Source organism: Bos taurus, chromosome 12, assembly GCF_002263795.3.
Source record: "Bos taurus isolate L1 Dominette 01449 registration number 42190680 breed Hereford chromosome 12, ARS-UCD2.0, whole genome shotgun sequence".
NCBI lineage: Eukaryota > Metazoa > Chordata > Mammalia > Artiodactyla > Bovidae > Bos > Bos taurus.
The window spans coordinates 76,652,242-76,673,036 of NC_037339.1; the positions used below are offsets into that span (position 1 = coordinate 76,652,242).

The 20,795-nt window shown below is 45.5% G+C and overlaps 1 protein-coding gene across 4 annotated transcripts in view; it reads left to right on the plus strand.

Moving 5' to 3' along the window:
• The window catches only part of CLYBL (citramalyl-CoA lyase), a 231,633-nt gene extending 221,541 nt beyond the window's left edge, over positions 1–10,092 (plus strand). For 2 of the 4 annotated variants that reach the window (NM_001435062.1, NM_001435065.1), the window contains one exon: positions 5,282–6,213. In NM_001435062.1, the coding sequence (NP_001421991.1) occupies positions 5,282–5,377 (96 nt within the window). In that variant the 3' untranslated portion in view covers positions 5,378–6,213. Of the gene's footprint in view, positions 1–5,281; positions 6,214–6,412 lie in introns of those variants that run through there. The other 2 variants (NM_001435063.1, NM_001435064.1) reach the window with 2 other exon arrangements.
• Positions 10,093–20,795: the final 10,703 nt, after the last annotated feature.

Here is a 20,795-nt window from a genome sequence, read left to right on the forward strand (position 1 = left end):
TCATCAGAGGGCTCCCTGCCAATGCCCAAACCTTCAGCATGAAACCTCATCGGATGGAGCCCAAGAGTCTGCATTTTAACAAGCGGCCTCCGCACCAGATGATTCTGATTTGGGTGGCCAGGCAACCCACCCAGAGAGCAACCCACAAATGTGGGCCTGGAGCTCACACTTTGCATCAAATAGAGCTAGGTGTTATCCCAGCTCTGTACTTAAGAGCTACAGGGCAGACTCACAGAAGTTTCTTTGTGCCTCAGTTTCCTCGGTTATAATATGGGGATGGATACATCCTCATAGAATCAGAGTGGCCAGGGGATGGAGGAAGGGTAATGGGGACTAGCTGTCTGATGGGACTGAGTTTCACTTTTGCAAGATGAAGAAGTTCTCAAGGTCTGTTGCACAGCAGAGTGAATCTACCTAACCCTGCTGGCCCGCACACTTAAAAATGGTTAAGATGGTGAACTTAGGTTAATTGTTTTTACTACAATTGGAAAAGGAAAACAATTTGTTAATGGTCGTGGGTTACCGTATCTACTTCACGGGATTGTTGAGAGCGTTACAGGAAATAAAGCATGTCAAGGGCCCGGCACAGTCCGGGGCTAGGAACTGCTCAGGAAATTAGAGCTGTTATTGTTGCTGTACCAAAACACTGGTGGCTCAGATGATAAAGCATCTGCCTGCAATGCAGGAGACCCAGGTTCAATCCCTGGGTCAGGAAGATCCCCTGGAGAAGGATATGGCAACCCACTCCAGTTCTTGCCTGGAAAATCCCATGGACAGAGGAGCCTGGTGGGCCACAGTCCATGGGGTCGCAAAGAGTTTGACACGACTGAGCGACTTCACTTTCACTTTCTTTCTTTCTTGTTGCTGTAGTGATGGTTATTAAGGTTTTTAACCAAGAATGTTGTTCAGCTGCTAAGTCATGTCTCACCCTTTGCGAACCCATGGACTGCAGCATGCCAGGTTACCATGAATGACTTACTACTTAAAGGCATTTTTTTAATTAATTTATTTTTTTATTGAAGGATAATTGCTTCACAGAATCTTGTTGTTTTCTGTCAAACCTCAATATTAATCAGCCTTAGGGACACATATATCCCCTCCTTTTTGAACCTCCCTCCCACCTCCTGCCCCATCCCACCCCTCTAGGTTGATACAGAGCCACTGTTTGAGTTTCCTGAGCCATACAGCAAATTCCCATGGGCTATCTATTTTACAGATGGTAATGTAAATTTCCATGTTACTCTTTCCATACATCTCACCCTCTCCCCATGTCCATAAGTCTGTTCTCTATGTCTGTTTCTCCATTCTGCCCTGTAAATAAATTCTTCAGTACCATTTTTCTAGATTCCGTACATATGTGTTAGAATACGATGTTTATCTTTCTCTTTCTGACTCTTAAAGGCATTTTGAAACCAAATTATAGCCCAGCTCTTCAAGCTGATGGAAGTTCCGTCTTCTTTTAATGTATTTATTTATTTGTAACTGTACTGGATCTGTGCAGGCTTTTCTCTCGTCGTGGTGCGCGGGGCTTCATTGCGGTGCCTTCTCGTAGCAGAGCTTTCAGCAGTCGCGGCAAGTGGGCTCAGTAGTGGCGGCTCCTGGGCTCTAGAGCACAGGCTCAGTAGTTGTGACGCTTGGATTTCGTTGCTCCTTGGCACGTGGGATCTTCCCAGATCAGGGACTGAACCCATGTCTCCTGCACTGGCAGGCAGATTCTTCACCACCGAGCCACCAGGGAAGCCCTACCACTTCTTTCCAGAATGGTCAACCAATTTCTCAGAAACGCATTGAGCTGTGAAACCAAAACTTATCTATAATCACTCATTAAGGAATGTTTCAAACCCTACCCACAAATGCAAATAGCTTTTGACAGTCTTCAGTTTTCTGAATCTTGACCAGCAGACTATTCAACTTCCCTTGTAGATCCCTGTGTTAAAAAACCAACCATGGGCTTCTCTGGCAGGCCAGTGGTTAAGATTCCACATGTCTACTGTATGAGGCACGGGTTCAATCCCTGGTAAGGGAACTAAGATCCCACATGCCTGCCCAGTATGCTCAAAAAACAAAAAAGACCAACCATATTCTAGGAGGATATTCATACTAGGAAGCCTGATTCTTAACACTAAAACCCTCAATTTTCAGAGATGAAGGACGCAAAGAAGAAAAATGTTAACTTTTGTTTTCTAGCTTAACAAAGGTAGTCAAACAAAATCCGCCACCATAAAAGAGAGAAATGATCTCCCTGTCTTGAAACTACGTGAAATACTTTGCATCTCTGATGTGCACACAGAATTCAAAGCAGATTCAGGGAACATGGCGCAGACCCAAAGCCATCACCTTGATTTTCTGTGCAGCATTATGATTTCATGTGCATCTATGCTAATTTCATCTCTCCAGCCTATTATTTAAGCATTCGCAGGACAGATGTGCTGTTTTACAGGGCCGTAATCCACTTGGTAGGCGGATAACCAGGAGGCCTTTGGTCTTCATCACTTACACCAATAAGAAAACTAGACGATTGCCTTGTAAAGCAGCATGAGCCCCGTGCCCTGATTCCACCTGTCACACTAACCCACAGAGTATCTTACAACTTCTAACCAAATTCATCACGGTCACAGAGATGATCAAAATTAGCTCCAGGTTGAATGAAATTAGGCAAAGACCAAATCTGGGGGTACAAATAGTAAGATGGGCAGGTTGGAAAATGACTTCACGGTGTAGGGTTTTAGGCCACGCAGGTGTTCATCTGAATCAGATTTCTCATTCCAAGGCTGAGAAGGCTAGGCACTGGGGAGGATTCTAATCCTAATGACTTTTAACACTCTCTTGATTAAAAAATAAATTTCATGACAGAAGCCAACACAATATGGTAGAGCAATTGTCTTCCAATAATTTTGTTATATATTTCTCAATATTGTATGATTATAATTGTTGATCAGTAAATAAATTTCAGAGTCACTGCTAAGGATTCCCTGCCAGTTTTTTTAACTTTCATTCTGTGTATAACTCTATATTATTATAAGGGGTGAGGGTTTCCAGGGAGCCCAAGAGACCATCCCGGAAGTCTTGAAAAATGACAATATTGACTGTTGAGGGGTGGTACTTGTAAAATCCACAACTGGAGGGCAGTATATATGAATGGCAGTATATACCAATCAGAGTCATTACATTGCCGAAAAAGGTCTGTATGGTCAAAGCTATGGTTTTTCCAGTAGTCATGTATGGGTGTGAGAGTTGGACCATAAAGAAGGCTGAGCACTGAAGAATTGGTGCTTTAGAAATGTGGTGTTGTAGAAAACTCTATAGAGAGTCCCTTGGACTGCAAAGAGATCAAACCAGTCAGTCCTAAAGGAAATCAACCTTAAACGTTCACTGAAAGAACTGATGCTGAAACTGAAGCTCGAATAATTTGGCCACCTGACACAAAGAGCAAACTCATTAGAAAAGACCTTGATGCTGGGAAAGTCTGAGGGCAGGAGCAGAAGGGGATGACAGAGGACGGGATGGTTGGATGGCATCACTGACTCAATGGACATGAGCTTGAGCAAGCTCCGGGAGATGGTGAAGGACAGAGGAGCCTGGTGTGCTGCAGTCCGTGGGGTCAGAAAGAGTCAGACACGACTGAGCCATAAACAACAACAACAATATACAAATGGACCATTCATGAGGGCTGTCATTGCTCCAACCACCTCCAGGTCCCAAAAGACCACCTGCTCCCCACTCACACTCACAAACTTACCAACAGAAAGAAAAGGAATTAAAAAGAGCTATGATTATGGAACTTCCTGCTGGTCCAGTGGCTAAGACTCTGCGCTCCCAATGCAGGGGGCCCTGGGGTTCCATCCCTGGTCAGGGAACTAGATTTCAAATGCCGAAACTAAGACCCGGCACAGCCAAATAAATAACGTGAAAGTGAAAGTGTTAGTTGCTCAGTCGTGTCGGACTCTTTTCAACCCCGTGGACTATAGCCCACCAGGCTCCTCTGTCCATGGGATTTCCCAGGCAAGAATACTGGAGTGGGTTGCCATTTCCTCCTCCAGGGGATCTTCCCAACCCAGGGATCGAACCCAGGTCTTCTGCATTGCAGGCAGATTCTTTACCATCAGAGCCATCAGGGAATATTTTTGAAAAAAGAAGAGCTATGACTGTAAGCGGCAAAAAGAAGTGATTAAAAGAACATGGATAACAAGACATTAACTTCAGACTCTGGGCATGCTGCTTCTGTCCATTTAATTCTTCTTTTCTCTGAGGCACTAAGTAAACTACTTTGTCCTCTTAACATGAGTCTGTAATGAAGGCTTGGGGTTCTGAGACCCGAGTACTAGCCCCAGCTCTAACTTCCTAGTGAAGTGACCTTGGAAAATCAAGTTAACTTCCTTGGGCCTCAGAGTCCTCACCTCGAACAGGACTGAGATCATGTGATACATTCAATAAGTATTTACAAAAGGTTAAAAAAAAAAAACTGAGCCTTGGGGGACTTCCCTGGTGGCCCAGTGGCTAAGACTCCACACTCCTAATGCAGGGGTCGGGGTTTGATCCCTGGTCGGGGAACTAGATCCCACATAGCACAACTAAGACCCAGTGCATCCAAATACATAAATAAGAATATATTTTTTTAAAAAAGTGAGTCTGTAAAATGGGGATAAACCAAGAGATTGCAGGTTCTTTCCAGGCTCACCATTCAACAGAGCTATGATTTCTTTGTTACAGACTCACGGGCCCTGTCACTTTAATCCTTTTCTGAGGAATGTGTACTGACAGACAGAGGGATCTCTTTTTACCCAGTGCAGTTCTACCTTCTGTCTTCCCATCACATGGTAGTGCAACCCTGCAATTAGGTTACAGCAAGAAGGAAGCATTCTCCTGTTAACCTGACCGTACAATTATTTACTCCAACAACAATCAGTTGCCAGAGTGTATTACTATTTTCACACTCCTATGCAATATTTCAAAAAGCACATAAGGAAGTATTTACATTTTCCTTCCACCCTTGTTTTCTGCTTGATTTCAAGAGTTAAATGAACAGTTTCCAGTATCTTGTGTCTGACGGTTTTTCCTCTCCATTAAAACACTGAAGGTTTTTTTTTTTCCCTCCCCCTCTTTAGGAGGAAGAAAAGAAATCTGTCCCCTGTAATTTACTTTGGCTTTCTCAAAAGTTGGGTAGGAAAGTCAGTATAATTCAGGTGGAATCTGAAATGTTCTTGTCGTACAAGTGTGCACAGAAAGGAAGCCTATAATTTCCGAGCATTCTTTCAGGAAGTTTGTATTCTCTGTCTTCCAGGGAGCCTTTACTTTCCGAGGGAGTATGATCGACATGCCATTACTGAAGCAGGCCCAGAACATTGTTACGCTTGCCACATCCATCAAGGAAAAATGATCTGCTAAATGAAGCTCTCATCAGGTGGGCCGAACATATACAGTGGTTTTTCTTAAAGACAAACCATTATACTCAAGGCAACTTCTTAGTATGCTGGATTGGAGCCTTTCCTCGTTTACAGTTCATGTTAATCACAATTTTTTTTTTTTTTTTTATCTCACTGGGGCCAGTTATTCCTCTAAAAATGGACTTTCTTCTTTTTGGTTCCAAGTGTGTGATTTTACTGTTCATGGATGTGTTCCAAGTTTGGACTTCTGATTTCGCAGGAGATAAAACAGTGGGGAGAGATGGGCTGTGAGTGAAAGTTAAGTCTTTAACAAAACATATTTTTCCTGAATATGTAAACTCCCTTCACCCTGCTGATGTTAAATGTTTCCCACATTGTTCATTGTTCACACAACACGGTAAATACTTTTTAAGAAAGGCCAACCTTTTAAAAAATAACAACTCAATGAAGGGATGGTGTTTATTTCACTAGTAACCTGGTAAAACAGCAGAGATGGCATAGAGAAGTTAAGGACCATACAGGTTTATATAGATACCTTGTAAAAATAAATCGTCAAAACTGGTTGCTTTCATCTCCACCCTCTTCCCCAAAATGAAACCTCCCTCTCCTCAGAGTGCTAGGTGATGGCTCTGAAAGCCCTCATCCTGGGTGAATGCTTTTGGGTCAACTGTTACCAGCAATTAAAATATAAATGTGCAGAAACACAAGACCATCTATTCTCTCCCTTTATTTCCCTGTTTAACTGTTTGCCATTGAGGCCATCTCCCCGCCGTAAATGTACGGCTGGGACAGGGCCTCCTCAGCAATAAACTTGTAGCCTCTGAGAAGACACAATGCCTCCGAGCTGGTGCATATGGTGCCCTGTGAGATTTGCATCACATTAGAGATGCGGCTACAGGTCATATGGGTGGTGTGGTTAACGGGCTTAGTAAAGCTGTTTTGAAGAGGTTAACCCAGCTTGTAGTAAGGGTAAATAAACATAACAACCAGCCATTCTTCCCTATTCAGCATGTGCTCTTATATTGAAGGCTAAAGGGTATTGAAGCCGCGAAGGATCAACTTGTGTTTGCCAGAGGACGCCAATGAAATTTGAAACACCAACAATCAGAGATTTTGTTTCTGCTCCTCATTAAATCATGAGCTTTTGTGTGGAGACTCCGGACGACTGTTCTTTAAGAAATTAACAGAATGGGAAGTTTTAAACTCTACACCAACCTTTTCATGACCTACACAGCAGCAAAGCTGCCACTCTCAGACAAACACCGCAGGGAAGGCTGTTCTGTTTATTTAAATTTGTAAATAGAAAACAGTTTTTTTTTTTTTTTTTTTTTCACTTTCTCCTACGCCCTTTTTATCTACTACGTGGCCCCTACCATGTGCCCCAACCAGGGGTTTGCTTTTCTCCTACCTCTTCCAGCTCCTCCAGAAAGCCCGAGAGGGGAGTAGGGCTGACGGTTATATACAAGGAAAGGCACCATGGAACCCAAGCGAAGTGGGAGAGGCCCACAAGCAGTCACGCAGCATCCACCACCAGGGCAGGGCAGTTGCCACAGACACACGGAGGAACGCGATCCAGGCTGGTTAAGTCCTGGGAAACACAGGCTTAAGACATGAACTAATATTCTTCCCAACATGGGACAGGAGGAGACATCATCTCTTAACTGAGATGGGATGTGCTTGGCTGGTGTCCACTTGGGGAAAAAAAAAGGTGGGAACCTGCTTCCTCCTTCCTCAGAGGGGCTGCAAGGATGAAGGTGGGGTCTCAGCCAACTTGGCGGTGACCCAAACTGGGCTTCAGGACTTCGGACAGTGGCAGTGGGCAGCAGTCACGGAAGAAGCCATCCCCCGCAACCTATTGAGCAGCTGTGGCCACCGAGGCTGCTGTCAGTGTGCGCAGGGTAAATCATGACCTGTGGTTTAAAAACCACGTTTTTTCTGCAGCCGGAGCCCGCTTCTCAGAACACTGAAATCCAGGAGGACTGCTTGGAGGCAGAGGGAGGCTTCCTGTGATTTTGTCCTGCAGTATAACACCATCAGGATATCAGAAGCACTTGTTGTTCAATCGTCCAGGTGTGTCCGACTCTGTAATCCCATGGACTGCAGCACGCCAGGCTTCCCTGTCCTTCACCATCTCCTGGAGTTTGCTCAAACTCATGCCTATTGATTGGTGATGCCATCCAACCATCTCTGTCATCCCCTTTTCCTCTTGCCTTCTATCTTTCCCAGCATCAGGATTTTTTCCAGTGAGTCGGCTCTTTGCATGAGGTGGCCAAAGTATTGGAGTTTCAGCTTCAGCATCAGTCCTTCCAATGAATATTCAGGGTTGATTTCTTTAGGATTGACTGGTTGGATCTCCTTGCAGTCCAAGGGACTCTCAAGACTCTTCTCCAACACCACAGTTCAAAAGCATTAATTCTTTGGTGCTCAGCCTTCTTTATGGTCCAGCTCTCACATCCATACATGACTACTGGGAAAACCATAGCCTTGACTATGCGGACCTTTGTCGGCAAAGTAACATCTCTGCTTTTTAATATGCTGTCTAGGTTTGTCATAGCTTTTCTTCCAAGGAGCAACTGTCTTTTAAATTCACGGCTGCAGTCACCGTCTGCAGTGATTTTGGAGCCCAAGAAAATAAAGTCTCTCACTGTTTCCTTTGTTTCCCCATCTATTTGCCATGAAGTGATGGGACCGGATGCCATGAGCTTAGTTTTCAGAAGCATAGGCAGAGCCTGTCTTAAACAAAAGAAGGTGATAAAAGCCTTTCTTCGTTCTTTCTACAGGCAGCCCCCATTTCAATGCGGCTACCCTGCCCATCCTCACAGGCTGGTCCAGGTTAACCTCCCCCTAGCCCCAGGTTTTGACAGCATGAAAGGGAGACATCCTCATTTTCACCCCTGTTACATAGGCACCCCCCAGACCTGATAGGTGGACCTCCTAGAAACTGGGGGTCCTTGAGAGCCAAGGCCCCCACTCTAAGGGACCCTAGAGGCCAGGGCAAAGGCATACAGACATGGAGAAAAGCAATGATCTCAGCAGGATCTCCAGGTGGTCCTTAGAGCCGGGCCTGGCGAGGTCTTCCCCACCGCCATCCCCAGTGGGATCACAGGTTCCCAGACTTCGGGCCGTATTGGACTAGTCACCACACCCTTCATCTCAAACCACACTTTGTTCCAACAAAACCACTTTGTTTTTTAAGTCTCCCTAAGTATCAGGTTTATCATCTTTCTCATAACCCCAGGGTCCCAACCATGGTAAGCTCATGACACCAGGACCTACTTGATTCAAAATTCTGGGCCAAGGTCCCCACTCTCTGAGCACATACTTTAATGAGGGACCCAGAAGAGGGCTGAGTCAGGGTCAAGGAAGAACAAAGATGTTGGGAGGCTAGAGGTATCCCCACTGTTTTCATACCCACTTCTCTTTGGTGCCTCCGTGGGTTAAGGTCATACAGGGTGGGTAACGGCAGCTGGTGAGCTCACCCACCTTGGCACATGACAACGTCCAACCTGGGAATTCCTCCCATCTAGGCATGGACTGGCTATCAGAAGAGAACATTGCAGTAATTTGATTAATTAAAAACCATACCTGTTTCTATTTTATGCAGCTCATCACAAGCTGCTTTGCCATATTACCCCCCTGTTATTAATTCTTGGGGGCTAAATTATGGGTAACACTATTAAAACATTATCAGAACTAATGAGAAACAATTACTTAGAAAATGAGCCAGGACAAGATTGAGTTGAGAACATCAGTGGTGATCACCGCAGATTAGTTTAATAAATCATCAGGTGTAAGGCAAGACTGACTGTATGTATGCAAAGCCCCGTCACGGGGAAATGAAATTGAGATATTTTTTTTTGCATAATTTTTTCATTAATCTCAATAGGACCCGTGTGGTGTAGATGGTTTTATCCCCTAATACCTTGCCTGAGGGGGGGTGCCCAATAATGTCTTCATTGTTTTTCTGAGGTCTTAATGACAATCTGTGACAACCTCATTTTAATGTATAGAGAATTATATCAGTACAATCATGTTTTATTGAAATGGTGAGGGGGACTCCAGCGGAGTCAGGTACAAGTTGGGAAGTTCCTGGACATCAGATTTACAAGTATTGAATCCCCAGCTGCCTGGATATCCTCTCCTCCAGGGACTGACTGGGAAAAGTGTCTTCTAGAACCAAGACTTGCCGCTGCCAGTTTGAATTTCAAAGTAACTCCTTGCCTGGCATATTTTGCTGAGTAAATGGAACAGACCATGTAGGGTTCTCTTTTTCTCTTCTAAAACATGCGTGTTATTATCATGAACGCCTCAGCCCCTAATAATTCTTTGGGACGTCAGGAAAATGATCTTCAACAGGGAGGATGAATTTTCTAGTGATGTCTTGAGAGCAGTTAATACACGTTTTTTCTTTTGAAGGGCATTCTGCTTTTTTTATCTTGGAAAGCTAAGTGTCTTCCGTTTTGATTTTGATTTTTTACCTCTGGTACTTGGAAGGCAGTTGATGCTACGAAAGGGGCCCTCAGAGTAACAGCAGGATCTTGTGCCTGCTAAGGCTGCAGACGGTCACCGAACCTTCTGTAACCGCAAAGCCCGAACCCCAGGCTGGCGGACACTGTCCTCCCGGCGCGAGATCCATCCCCGCGAGGTTTCCACGTTGCAACTTCGGGGGAAAGTAATTGGCAGACTTCAGCATTAAAATGTTAAAACCTTAGTCCTTCTTTCCGCACTTTATTTTAAATCGGAATGGGGTGAGGGTTAAGAGAATGAACAAAATGGAAAATAAATGACTTGCAAAGACCTTAGTACCTGAAAGCCGGCGCGGTGGGAACGGGCAGCTTTTTACTGCTCTGTGACGAATGGTGGTGGTGGTGGTTAGTTGGTTTAAATTCCAGTAACTATTTAGCAGCATATTTCCTTACGAATCTATAAGAGCTGCCAGCGACGAAAAGAAAGTGATTTGTAGGAGGAAACCGAAATCATCGTTAGCCCCTTCCGATCGAGCACAGATTTAGCTAAACGGGCTGAAGCCTGCAGAATGTTTCTTTACAATTTTTAATGTTTTACAAAATCTTCGAGGATTTGTTTGTTGCTCACGCATTTTTTTTTTTTTTTTAATTTTGATTTTCTTCCACTCTAAGCGACCCGCTAGGTTTTACTGTTTGCATCTTGCGACAGAAAGGGCGGCCCATATTGCCCCGTCGGAAGGACCTGCGCGCGCGGGTCCACAGCGCGCTGAGTCCGCGTCCCCGCCACCCGTGCTTCCCGAAGCCTGAGGTCCGGTGAAGTCCAAGGCTGCGCCGTCGGGCCGGCGGGCGGGGCGGGGGCGCGCAGTGGGCGAGTGAGCCGGCGAGCCCGTCGCGCAGCCCCGCTGCAGTGGTGGCAGATCAAAGGCTGCCCCGTGTCCCCGCGGAGCCCGGACAATCCCGCGCCTTTGTGCGCTGTTGCTAGGAGCCCGAGAAACTAAGAGAAAGTGTCAGGAGCATGTTAATCAGACTCGTTACAGTGCAACAATAACGTCTCTCTCGGGTCTCCCAGGCCCCCGCGCACCCCCGCCGCACCCCGCGCACAGGCCCGACACCTGCGCGGGGCCCTCGCGCCCGCCCCGGGGACCCGCCGGCCCCTGTGCCCTCCTCCCAGGTCGGCGCCGCGGCCGGGCGCCGGGACGAGGCCCTGGGGGCCCTGCTAGCGCCAGGCACGTCCCTGGTCCAGGAGTCCTTGACCGAAGCCCAGAGCCCTGAGCCTGCCCAGCGCGGAGCCCATCCCTAACCGGGGGACCCTTGGCCGACCCGGGTCCCCTTGCTTTTCAATCATTGCAGGGGGTGGGAGGGACTGCCCTCTTATTAAGCACGATATTAGAATCAAGAGAAAAAGGAACATTCCCTTTCAGAGAGCTTTTTAGTGACTTGCTTCAAAAGCCTCTTTTTTGATTTTCTTATCAGATTCCATAGAGGATACTTTAAGTGATAATTCCGAGTTTCTGGAAGAAAAATAACCCAATCTTTGCTAAAGGTAAAGATTCCTCATAACTTTTTCGAGAGAATCACTTCATTCATTCACTTATTCATTCAACAAACACCTCTTGAGCCCGACTGGACGCCAGACAGCTAGTCTGAAAGCCGCAGGACTGGTTCCGGACGCACTTTTCTTTTAAAATTAAAATGTTCTTCTGTGAAGTGAAAAAAAGAGTAAAGGCATAAAATAATGTCAAATGTCAAAACAAAAAGAAGTGCCACTGGCTACTGCAGTGACAGTAACAAGAGAGGTGCGAATTAAGAATCTGAAGCCTTTGAAAAACTACACGCCATATGCTTTGAAAACCAGCCACTTTCCCCCCCACCTATTTCATCTCCTTCTCCCCAATTCTTTTGGCCCCTACGAGTGCAGCCAGGCTGCAGTCCTGACACCAGAGTCCTGCCTGAGGTCTGAGGAGTGAAGTCAGCCTTTCCGCATGTTTGTAAACAGCCTGTCAGATTTGCTAAGAGATCAAACACACTGGGTCTTGGCCCTGTTCTGCCCTTGGCCGGACACCGGGAACTGGAAAGCTGCGCTCAGTCTTAGGGCCGAGTTTGGCCAACTCAGGGTGTTTTTCTCCAATACGAGTTCTTGTTCGGGAATCAGAACAGACGTTCAGGAAGGGCAGAGGGGACCAGACTTCTTGGAGTATCACTGCCAAACCCTGAGTCAAAGACAAAGCTTCTCATCACCAGGAAGAACCACCCAGGCTCAGATCACCTGTGCCTACCTATTGACCCCAGTGGGGAATCCTGCAACTGCATCAGACTTCTCGGTTGCTCAGAATCAATTTCTCTGTCACACTGTGTGCAGCATGTAGACATAGAGAAAATGGGACGTGGTCCCAGAGGTTAGTCTAAGCCCTAGAAGGAACTTCACAGGTACCCTTCATTATATCAGTAAGAGAGTTGATACACTGAACACCAGAGAAGACCAAACACCGACTATATCCCAACGTTAAAGTATCTAGCTAATGCTGATGTATGGCAGAAACCAACACAATACTGTAAAGCAATTATCTTTCAAGTTAAAAATAAGTACATTTCTTAAAAAAAAAAAAAAAAACACACCAAAAAACCTAGCTAAGGAGGTGAACTCAGTGAAAAGAAAGCTGGGTGTTTTTTGTTTTTGTTTTTTGTCTAGATAGTGCCACATAGCTGGTTTGGGTTTTGTTTTGACTTGAAACAATCCATCCAGTTGCTCTGGTGATTCAGACACAGAAAAAGAGTCCAGAGAAAACTGAACGTTCCATCTGACATAGCTTTGTGGTGTGGAGACTTCCTTCAGAAGACTACGCAGTCTCAGCATCTTACTTAATTTTTTTTTTTTTCTTTTTAATGGGCTCTTTTGGGTTCCATGGAAGAAACAACGTTAAACCAGCATGAACTTCTGGCTTAGAATCTCTGGGAAAACTGTTAATAATGCAAACTCCCAAATTCGGAGAGGAACACATCCGTTTCCTCCTTGGAATTTCCAGGGACTGGAATTCAGGCAGCGGCTTCCAGGGCCGCTCGGTGATGCTCCTCCCAGCGTGGTGCGAGGGAGCACCGGCTACCAGGAGCCTTGCCGGCATTCCCACACCAACCCAGCAACACGCTGCCTGCCCCTGGGGGGGCCCTGCCCCCAGTGCCCTGGCCACTGGGCAGCTGGACTCTGTCTGCCCGGTTTCAGGGCCTGACACTCCAGTGCAAAGGCTGTGCATGAGCCGTCACCCCTGCCTCTCTATGGTACCTAACAAACTCCTAACCATTTTGCAAGATGCAGCTTAAAGAGCACTTCTGTGAAGTCTTCCCAGCTCCCCAGAGACAACGTGCTGGCCCTCCCCCAGTTCTCCACTGCACTGGGTCAAGAGCTCTGTTGTAATACTTTGTGTGCTGGGGTGGCTGGGTGGCGTGGGTCGCTGAACAAAGGACACTGCCACACATGTCCAGATCCCTCTCCTGCCCATCGCTCAGCCCCCTGCACCCCCATAAGAGCTCACTAAAGATGTTTTCACTAAAAGTAGGCCCCGAGACCTCAGTTTCCTCCACCAGACATCCTGCCTCCCAGATGTGTACAAATATTGGCCCTTCCAGTGGACTTGCTCAAGGTCACACAGCTGGCAAAACCAAGAATTCGACCACAGTCTGGAAATGAAACCGCCGAACCACACGGGTGCACAACCGTGAACCCCCGTCATGCTCCCCACAAAGGAAGCGCCAGGGGAGTTTTTCGAAGCAATGAGAACATGGCTGAAGCCTCTTTTTCAACAGCTGCCTCCTTCAGAGATGGTGCCTGACCCTGGCGAGCGTGTGCGAGGTCCTCACATTTCAAACAGCCAGGGAGCCCTGCCACCACGCAAGCCCTTCCTCTAGGTAGGCTTCGTGTCCCCCCGAGCCGCTCCCAGACTAAAGAGCCCTGCACACATTTTGCCAGGATGGCCCCCTGAGAGGACTGGTGCAATGGCTGGACGACGTCTTGGGTGGTATCAGGAAAGGGGTTCTAGGAGAGGGCTGAAGGAGCTGGACCTGGACCCAAGGATGGGGTCTCCTCTTGGCCGCCCCCCACTCCTGCAGCACCCCCGTGGCCCCCACCCTTCTGTGCATCACCTCGCATTCCATCCAGCCCCTCCATCCACTGTTCTCCTTCTGTTTCCCTTTTTCTTATAATTTTTGACCTTCCTTCTTCTTCTTGCAAATTTGTAAACCAAAAAATAATGAACATAGGGAAGAAAACAAAAGTGGGTAAAAATTAATTTTTCCAGTGACGTGTCTGTGTTTGGGAAGTGGTAAGTCGAGTGTCCTTAAGCTGTGAACTCCCCCCAGGACCCTCTGTGGTCCTTCATTTACTGTGAACTTGGCAGGGGGAGTTTATTGGCCCATTTCACTGCAGAGAGCCGGAGTGGAGAGGAGAGCTAACACTGTACTTTGGAACTCCATGGAGAAATGTCAGTGAGGCTGCTAATTACTCAGTAAACTAAACACTGCTGCCAAAGCTGCTATTTCTCATGTCCGGCATTTTGATCGCGCCGTCTTAAAGCAGGGCCAACATTCAGATTCTCGTTAAGTGATCGAGAAGATGCGGATCTGGCAAACTGGTTACTCGTTCTTTATGTTTCAGGAGACATCATGTGAGTGTGCAACCTGCAACTCACGTGGGAACCCAGAAGGCTGCTTACGAATCACAGAGTTTAAAGAGATAAAAATCTGCTTTCTATCCCGTTCTTAACTTTATTTCTTCGGGGGAGGACATTAACAGAAACGTAACAGTAAATGATTATTTATAAAAACAGGTATTTTCAAATTATGATGAACATTCCACTCTGGATGACTGAGGGTGGAGTCCCCCCAAATTATTTTTTTCCTCCACAACTTGGCTTTGTAAAGAACTTTGTGAAAACCAGTCCATCTTCACATCATCTAAGGAATTTTAAATTGTGGCATTTATTTATGAGACTATTTCAGGCGAATATTTTCAAAATAAGTAGCAAATAAATGGGTCATGAATTTGCATGCACTGCCTGTGAAAATCAGCACATTTGAAAACAGTTTGCTCCAAAGGCACCATTGGCCTTTTTCCTTCCTTCTCAGAGAGCATATGTGTTGCATTAGTACTCAGAAAAGAGCGTGTTTCCATAGCCTCCAGTGCTGCGTTTATAAAAATCATGATGATTTTAGGACTGCACCTTCATTTTTTGAATTTTCAAAACTTGTCCCTTTTTGCTCTTTTATTTTCTTTCAACAAAACAAAGACCGGAGAACCCCTTTAAGAAATTTTATACATTCCCACAGAGTCGCAGTTTGTTGACCTTCAGGCCACAGAGTAAAACCTTCCTTTTAAGTCAAGCATTCCCCATTGGGAAGCGCTCCAGCTTTTTCTTTTTATGAGGAATTTTAACTGCTGGACTTAATTTAATTATTGTATTTTGTGCATACACCCAGAAGCCCCAGGGCATGAGCTTTACTTTTTTTCAAAACTTTCAAATGAATATCTTTAGAAATGCACATTTCTGATGGTAACCTTCCTTCTTCACTTGTATTTCTAATCTAAATACCAGACTTGGATGGTTCTGTTTCCTGACTTATTCGTGGAGAGGCTGCAATGTCACATGTCTTTGCAACAGACACTCTTCTCTGGTAGACACGAAATATGGTCATTTGAGTCCTGAACTTGGGATCCCAGACTTCATACCAGGAAAAATAAAAACCATCTCCAGTTGAGCTATATTTGAAAACTTGATGGTTCTGGGGACATAGTCTTCAGTGAAAAGGGTTCCTAGTTTGAAACCAGTAGCACGCTGGCCCCATGGTTGCAGTTTGTCCCTTTAGTTTCTGTGACATAGTCCCCCACATCAGCTGCTCCTCCCAGATCTCTCTCTCTCTCTCTCTCTCTCTCTCTCTCACACACACACACACACACACACACACACACATGGAATTGTCATCTCAAGCTACCGGCAAAGATTCAATATCTTCATTTCTCCTCTCTTATCCATAAACAGTTTCACTTGAGCCTTCTGATTTCTACTTGGAAACACTTTGACCACATTCTGACTCTCAAAGACAAAAAAATACTTTTTATTTTTTGGTATTGACTTAAAACTCATATAGGAATATTGGAATCTGGAACAAACAGAAACTTGCCAAATTCATAAGCTCCACCCAAAATATTTCATGAGGGTTGGACCACTTATTAAGTAAGTTTCATTTTAGGATTTCTGAGACCTCTGAATTTAGGAAGATGTTTTCAAGCAGAATTATCTGCTACATGAATCTGATTCTCTTATTTATTATGACTTAAAATTGTAGAAATCACAGCATTTTGGTGCCAAAGAAGGACTTTTAAGATCACCTTAGGCAAAGATCTGGACCCTGGCACATATTAGAATTATCAGGTGAACATTTAGTAAATACCCAAGTCGAACCCATCATTTTGCAGGTTAAAAAGAGAAACAACCAAATAAAACTCTGAAAGACACAATATGGCTTTTATATTAAGAGGTCTAAGGTACAATATCGTAACATGATTTGGCAACTCCTGGCCATGCTAAACTTTAAAAAGCAAACTTAGGTTTCCATAACTACATTTTGGGCCACACCGCTTGAACAATAGTTGACTAATTCTTCCCACGATACACTTGGGAATTTTATCCACATGCACATCCCTGACTGGTCACAGAATAGGTTGGAATGGTCACAGCCTTGAGATGTCTCACTTGTAACTTTTGAAATGAGGTACACTTCTGTGGATGTCTGCCCTTCCTGTGAACTCACTTAAGTTGGCTCTTTTCAGTGGCAATGTCATGCTCCATGACTGATATTCTGCAAATTTATTTTTCCTACATATATTTAAAATATCTCAGCAAAAGCAGTATTTCTCCCAGTGTCATCTGATGATCTCAAAACACTCGAACCATAGAGCTTTACAACATACTGGTTTTATAAAAACAGAAGCAAAGGGATGTCTAATAACAGCTCATCCAAGTGAGTCCCAGGGTCCCTCGAAGGCAGAAGTGAGCTTAGCTGTCACCTCTGATGGCCTCAAGAGAGCAAGGGAAACCACGCTGAGAGCAAGGGCTCCTTCTAGGAAGAAGTCTCAGCTGAGGTCTCCTCGGCCCTTTGAGCCAGCTTGGTCAACGCTGGCCGTCACCCCGCCTCCCCCAGGTACGGCACCCCTCCCCCTTCCCACACCTTAGCTGCCTCCTATTTCCCCTTCCTCATGCATCGGAGGTGGCATGCTTGCAGGTCACCAAGGGAAAAGGGGCACTCCAGTCTTTGGGCTAGAGGGCCACGGACCTCCCAGGAGAGATCCAGGGAGCTTTGATCTCAATTATTTGCCTTGGGCTGAAAGACCTCTATTTGGCCACTCCTCAAGGATCCTAATAAGGCCAGGACCTGGGATCCCAGATGCAAACCTTTTTTCTTTTTTTTTTTAACAAAAGGAATGCCGAGATGCAATGATTAAAGCTATAGAGTTACGGGAGATGGCACGTTAATATGTGGCATACCTACATAGAACACGCTCATTAGTTCACTCCTCCGGCAGATATTAATTGAGCTTCTACAGTGTGGCTGCATAAGTGACGTCATTGTGTCACTGATGGGCTCAAAGGGTCATCCTGAGGCTGGCCCCAAGGCCCCCAGTCCGACAGATCCCTCAGAGTGAAAGAACGTGGGTGGTTAAAGCCTTTCTCATTCTGGTTCCCCAGCCCCCATCCTGTTCTAATTACTCTTCCTTATCCTTTACAACAAATGTGCACCAAGATCATAGCTCCAGGCCTGAGACCAAAAAATAAGGAAGAAATCAAGAGTATCTTAGAGGCAGATTCTCATGCAATCATAAAAAAAGAATGTTTATGAAAAGATTTTTAAAACATTTAATGACAAGAACTGTTGAAACATTTGCCCTTGCTTGGTTATTTCACTTTCTGCCCCTTTACACTTTTCTGTACCTTTCAAATTGGCTACAATGAACTCATATCACTGTGATAGCCAAGAAGTAAGATGAATGATAAAATTGTTGTTTAGTCACCTCAGTTGTGTCCGACTCTTGTGACCCCATGGACTGTAGCCTGCCAGGCTCCTCTGTCCATGGAATTTCCCAGGCAAGAATACTGGAGTGGGTTGCCATTTCCTTCTCCAGGGCATCTTCCCTCTCCTGGGGTTGAACCCAAGTCTCCTGCGTTAGCAGGCAGATTCTTTACCATCTGAGCCACCAGGGAAGCCCAAATGTGGGATTTGGGGTTTTTCCTTATTTTCTAAAATGGATGTAAGTTTTGTAAACAGAAAAATGTTTGTTACCATTTAATTTTGTCGTTTTAAGTAAGGATGACTAGAGGTGAGCAAAATAAATCTAGGCAAAAATGGGAGAGGGAGAGGGTGGGGAGATTTGGGAGAATAGCATTGAAATATGTATAATATCATGTATGAAACGAGTCACCAGTCCAGGTTCAATGCACGGTACTGGATGCTTGGGGCTGGTGCACTGGGATGACCCAGAGGGAGGGTAGGGGAGGGAGGAGGGAGGAGGGTTCAGGATGGGGAACGTGGGTATACCTGTGGCGGATTCATTTCGATATTTGGCAAAACTAATACAATATTGTACAGTTTAAAAATAAAATAAAATTTAAAAAAAAAAGAAAAAAAAAGTAGTCAAAACTTTGCAACAAATTAAAAAAAAAATCAGAATTTGTTTTTTGTTTCTTTTTGTTTGTTTGTTTTGTTTTTTGTTTCCCACTCAAAGCTAGTGGGATCATAGTTCCCAGACCAGGGATCGAACCCAGGCCCCCACTGTATGCTGTGGAACCATGGAATCCTAACCACTGGACTGCCAGGGAAAGCCCCGAAAATCAAAATTTGGATGAGAGTGAAAGTTCATTATTATTACGAGTAGTCAGAAACTGGACCAGAGAAAATTTAAAGCAATAATATACGTTTTTTCACTGCTGCTGCTGCTGCTGCTAAGTCGCTTCAGTCGTGTCCGACTCTGTGCGACCCCATAGACGGCAGCCCACCAGGCTCCCCTCTCCCTGGGATTCTCAGGCAAGAACACTGGAGTGGGTTGCCATTTCCTTCTCCAATGCATGAGAGCGAAAAGTGAAAGTGAAGTCGCTCAGTCGTGCCCGACTCTTAGCAACCCCACGGACTGCAGCCCACCAGCCTCCTCTGTCCCTGGGATTCCCAGGCAAGAGTACTGGAGTGGGGTTGCCATCGCCTTCTCCAAGTTTTTTGACTAGCAAACTAAATCATTTCTTGAGTGCAAACCTCCAAGGCCAAAGCCTGCCAAGGCCGGTAGCACTGTAACTAGGTGTAGTCCTCCTGGAAACTATTTGGCAGTGTGTGTCCACAGACTTACTGTTATTTACTTTTCCTTTTACCTCTGGATCTGGGAAATCCTGTGATCCTAAATATAGAAAAAGCCTCATTCACAAACACAACTCACAGTTGTATCATTTAAATTAGAGAAGTAGGAAACCATGATGGAATATTAAGCAGCCACTTAAAGCTTGTGTTTCTGAATAAAATAAAGAAAAGCTTCATTTAACAACAGATACCAAGCTGTACATGTAGAGTCTGGAGCTGAACTGTCTGACTTCTATCTACTTCTTACATTTGAGGAACCCTGGGCAAGAAACTAGCCTCTCTGTGCCTCAGTTTTATTCTCTGTGAAATGGGGGTAATAGTGGTACCTATCTCATAGGATGGTTATGAGACTTAACAGAAAAGATGAGTACCTGACACATAGTATGCCCTCAATAAGTGTTAGCTGTTATTATTATTACAATGTGATTTCGTGTGTGTGTAGTCGATAAGTCGTGTCTGACTCCAGGCGAGATATTCTGGAGTGGGTTGCCATTTCCTTCTCCAAAGGTGTCAATAAGAAATCACAACAAAGAAAATTCACCAAAATGTTAGCAATTACTGTGTTTGGAGGTAGAGCCTATTGCTGATTTTCATTTTGACTTCTTTTTACATTTTTGTGTTTCCAAATTTTTCATGAAATATATATCAAAAATTAAAAAAACAAGTTGGAGCTAATTATAAACAGAATCTATGAAACACCGCTTTTGATGGTGCTGCAGTCACCTAGAAGGCCCTGGGTAGAGAGACCCCGGCAGGAAATTCTCATATGATCTAAAGCCTCCTGCTGCCAGGATGTGGGCACTGGGAGGATGGGCTCAGCTGCGGCCAGTCATGGACCGTGCCCAGGACTGGCATGAGAGGAACCTGATCCCCACCCCCAACCCCCGCCTTGGCCACCCACTCCTGGTGGGTTCTGGAGAAAGCCTGCTCCTTCTCCATTAGGAGGATCTTAATGCCATTAGCAGCCTCAGAGAGCTGGAAAAGCGGGTCGAGGGAATGTTTGAGATACTGCGGGAGGAAAAGCGATCCTGAACGCCGCTCCTTTCCAGCTGTCCACCCTCGGAATTCCCTCTCCCGGGGGGAGGCCTGTCTGCTCTGTTTACACACCTGGACCTGGTGCGAAGGGCGGTCTGCACGGTGGCTCCCAGACCATTTGTGGAATCGTTCCTGCTTCCAGGCAGCAGGCCACAGGCAAGCCTTCAAAGAAATCCCAGAAGCCAAGTGCACTCTCTGTCATCACTTAATAAGGCTTGAAGCTTTTCATATAACAAAAGGGGATGACGCGGTTCCCCCTCGCCTTGTGGGAACCCAATCACTCTTCCGCAGGCTCTACACCAAAAGGGCTCGCTCTTACCTTTAAACATTAGATCTGACTAACAGTGGGCTACCAGGGCTGCTGGTCCATAAAAGAGGAAGTAAACAACGGTTGGCGACTTGACTTCATCACACAGTATGGAAAGGTAGGAACTGCAAGTTACCATGACAGATAATCTAGTATTATTTCTGGCAAAATGCACAAACGTGTCAAAGTTAAGGAATGTCGGCATCATTTTTTTAA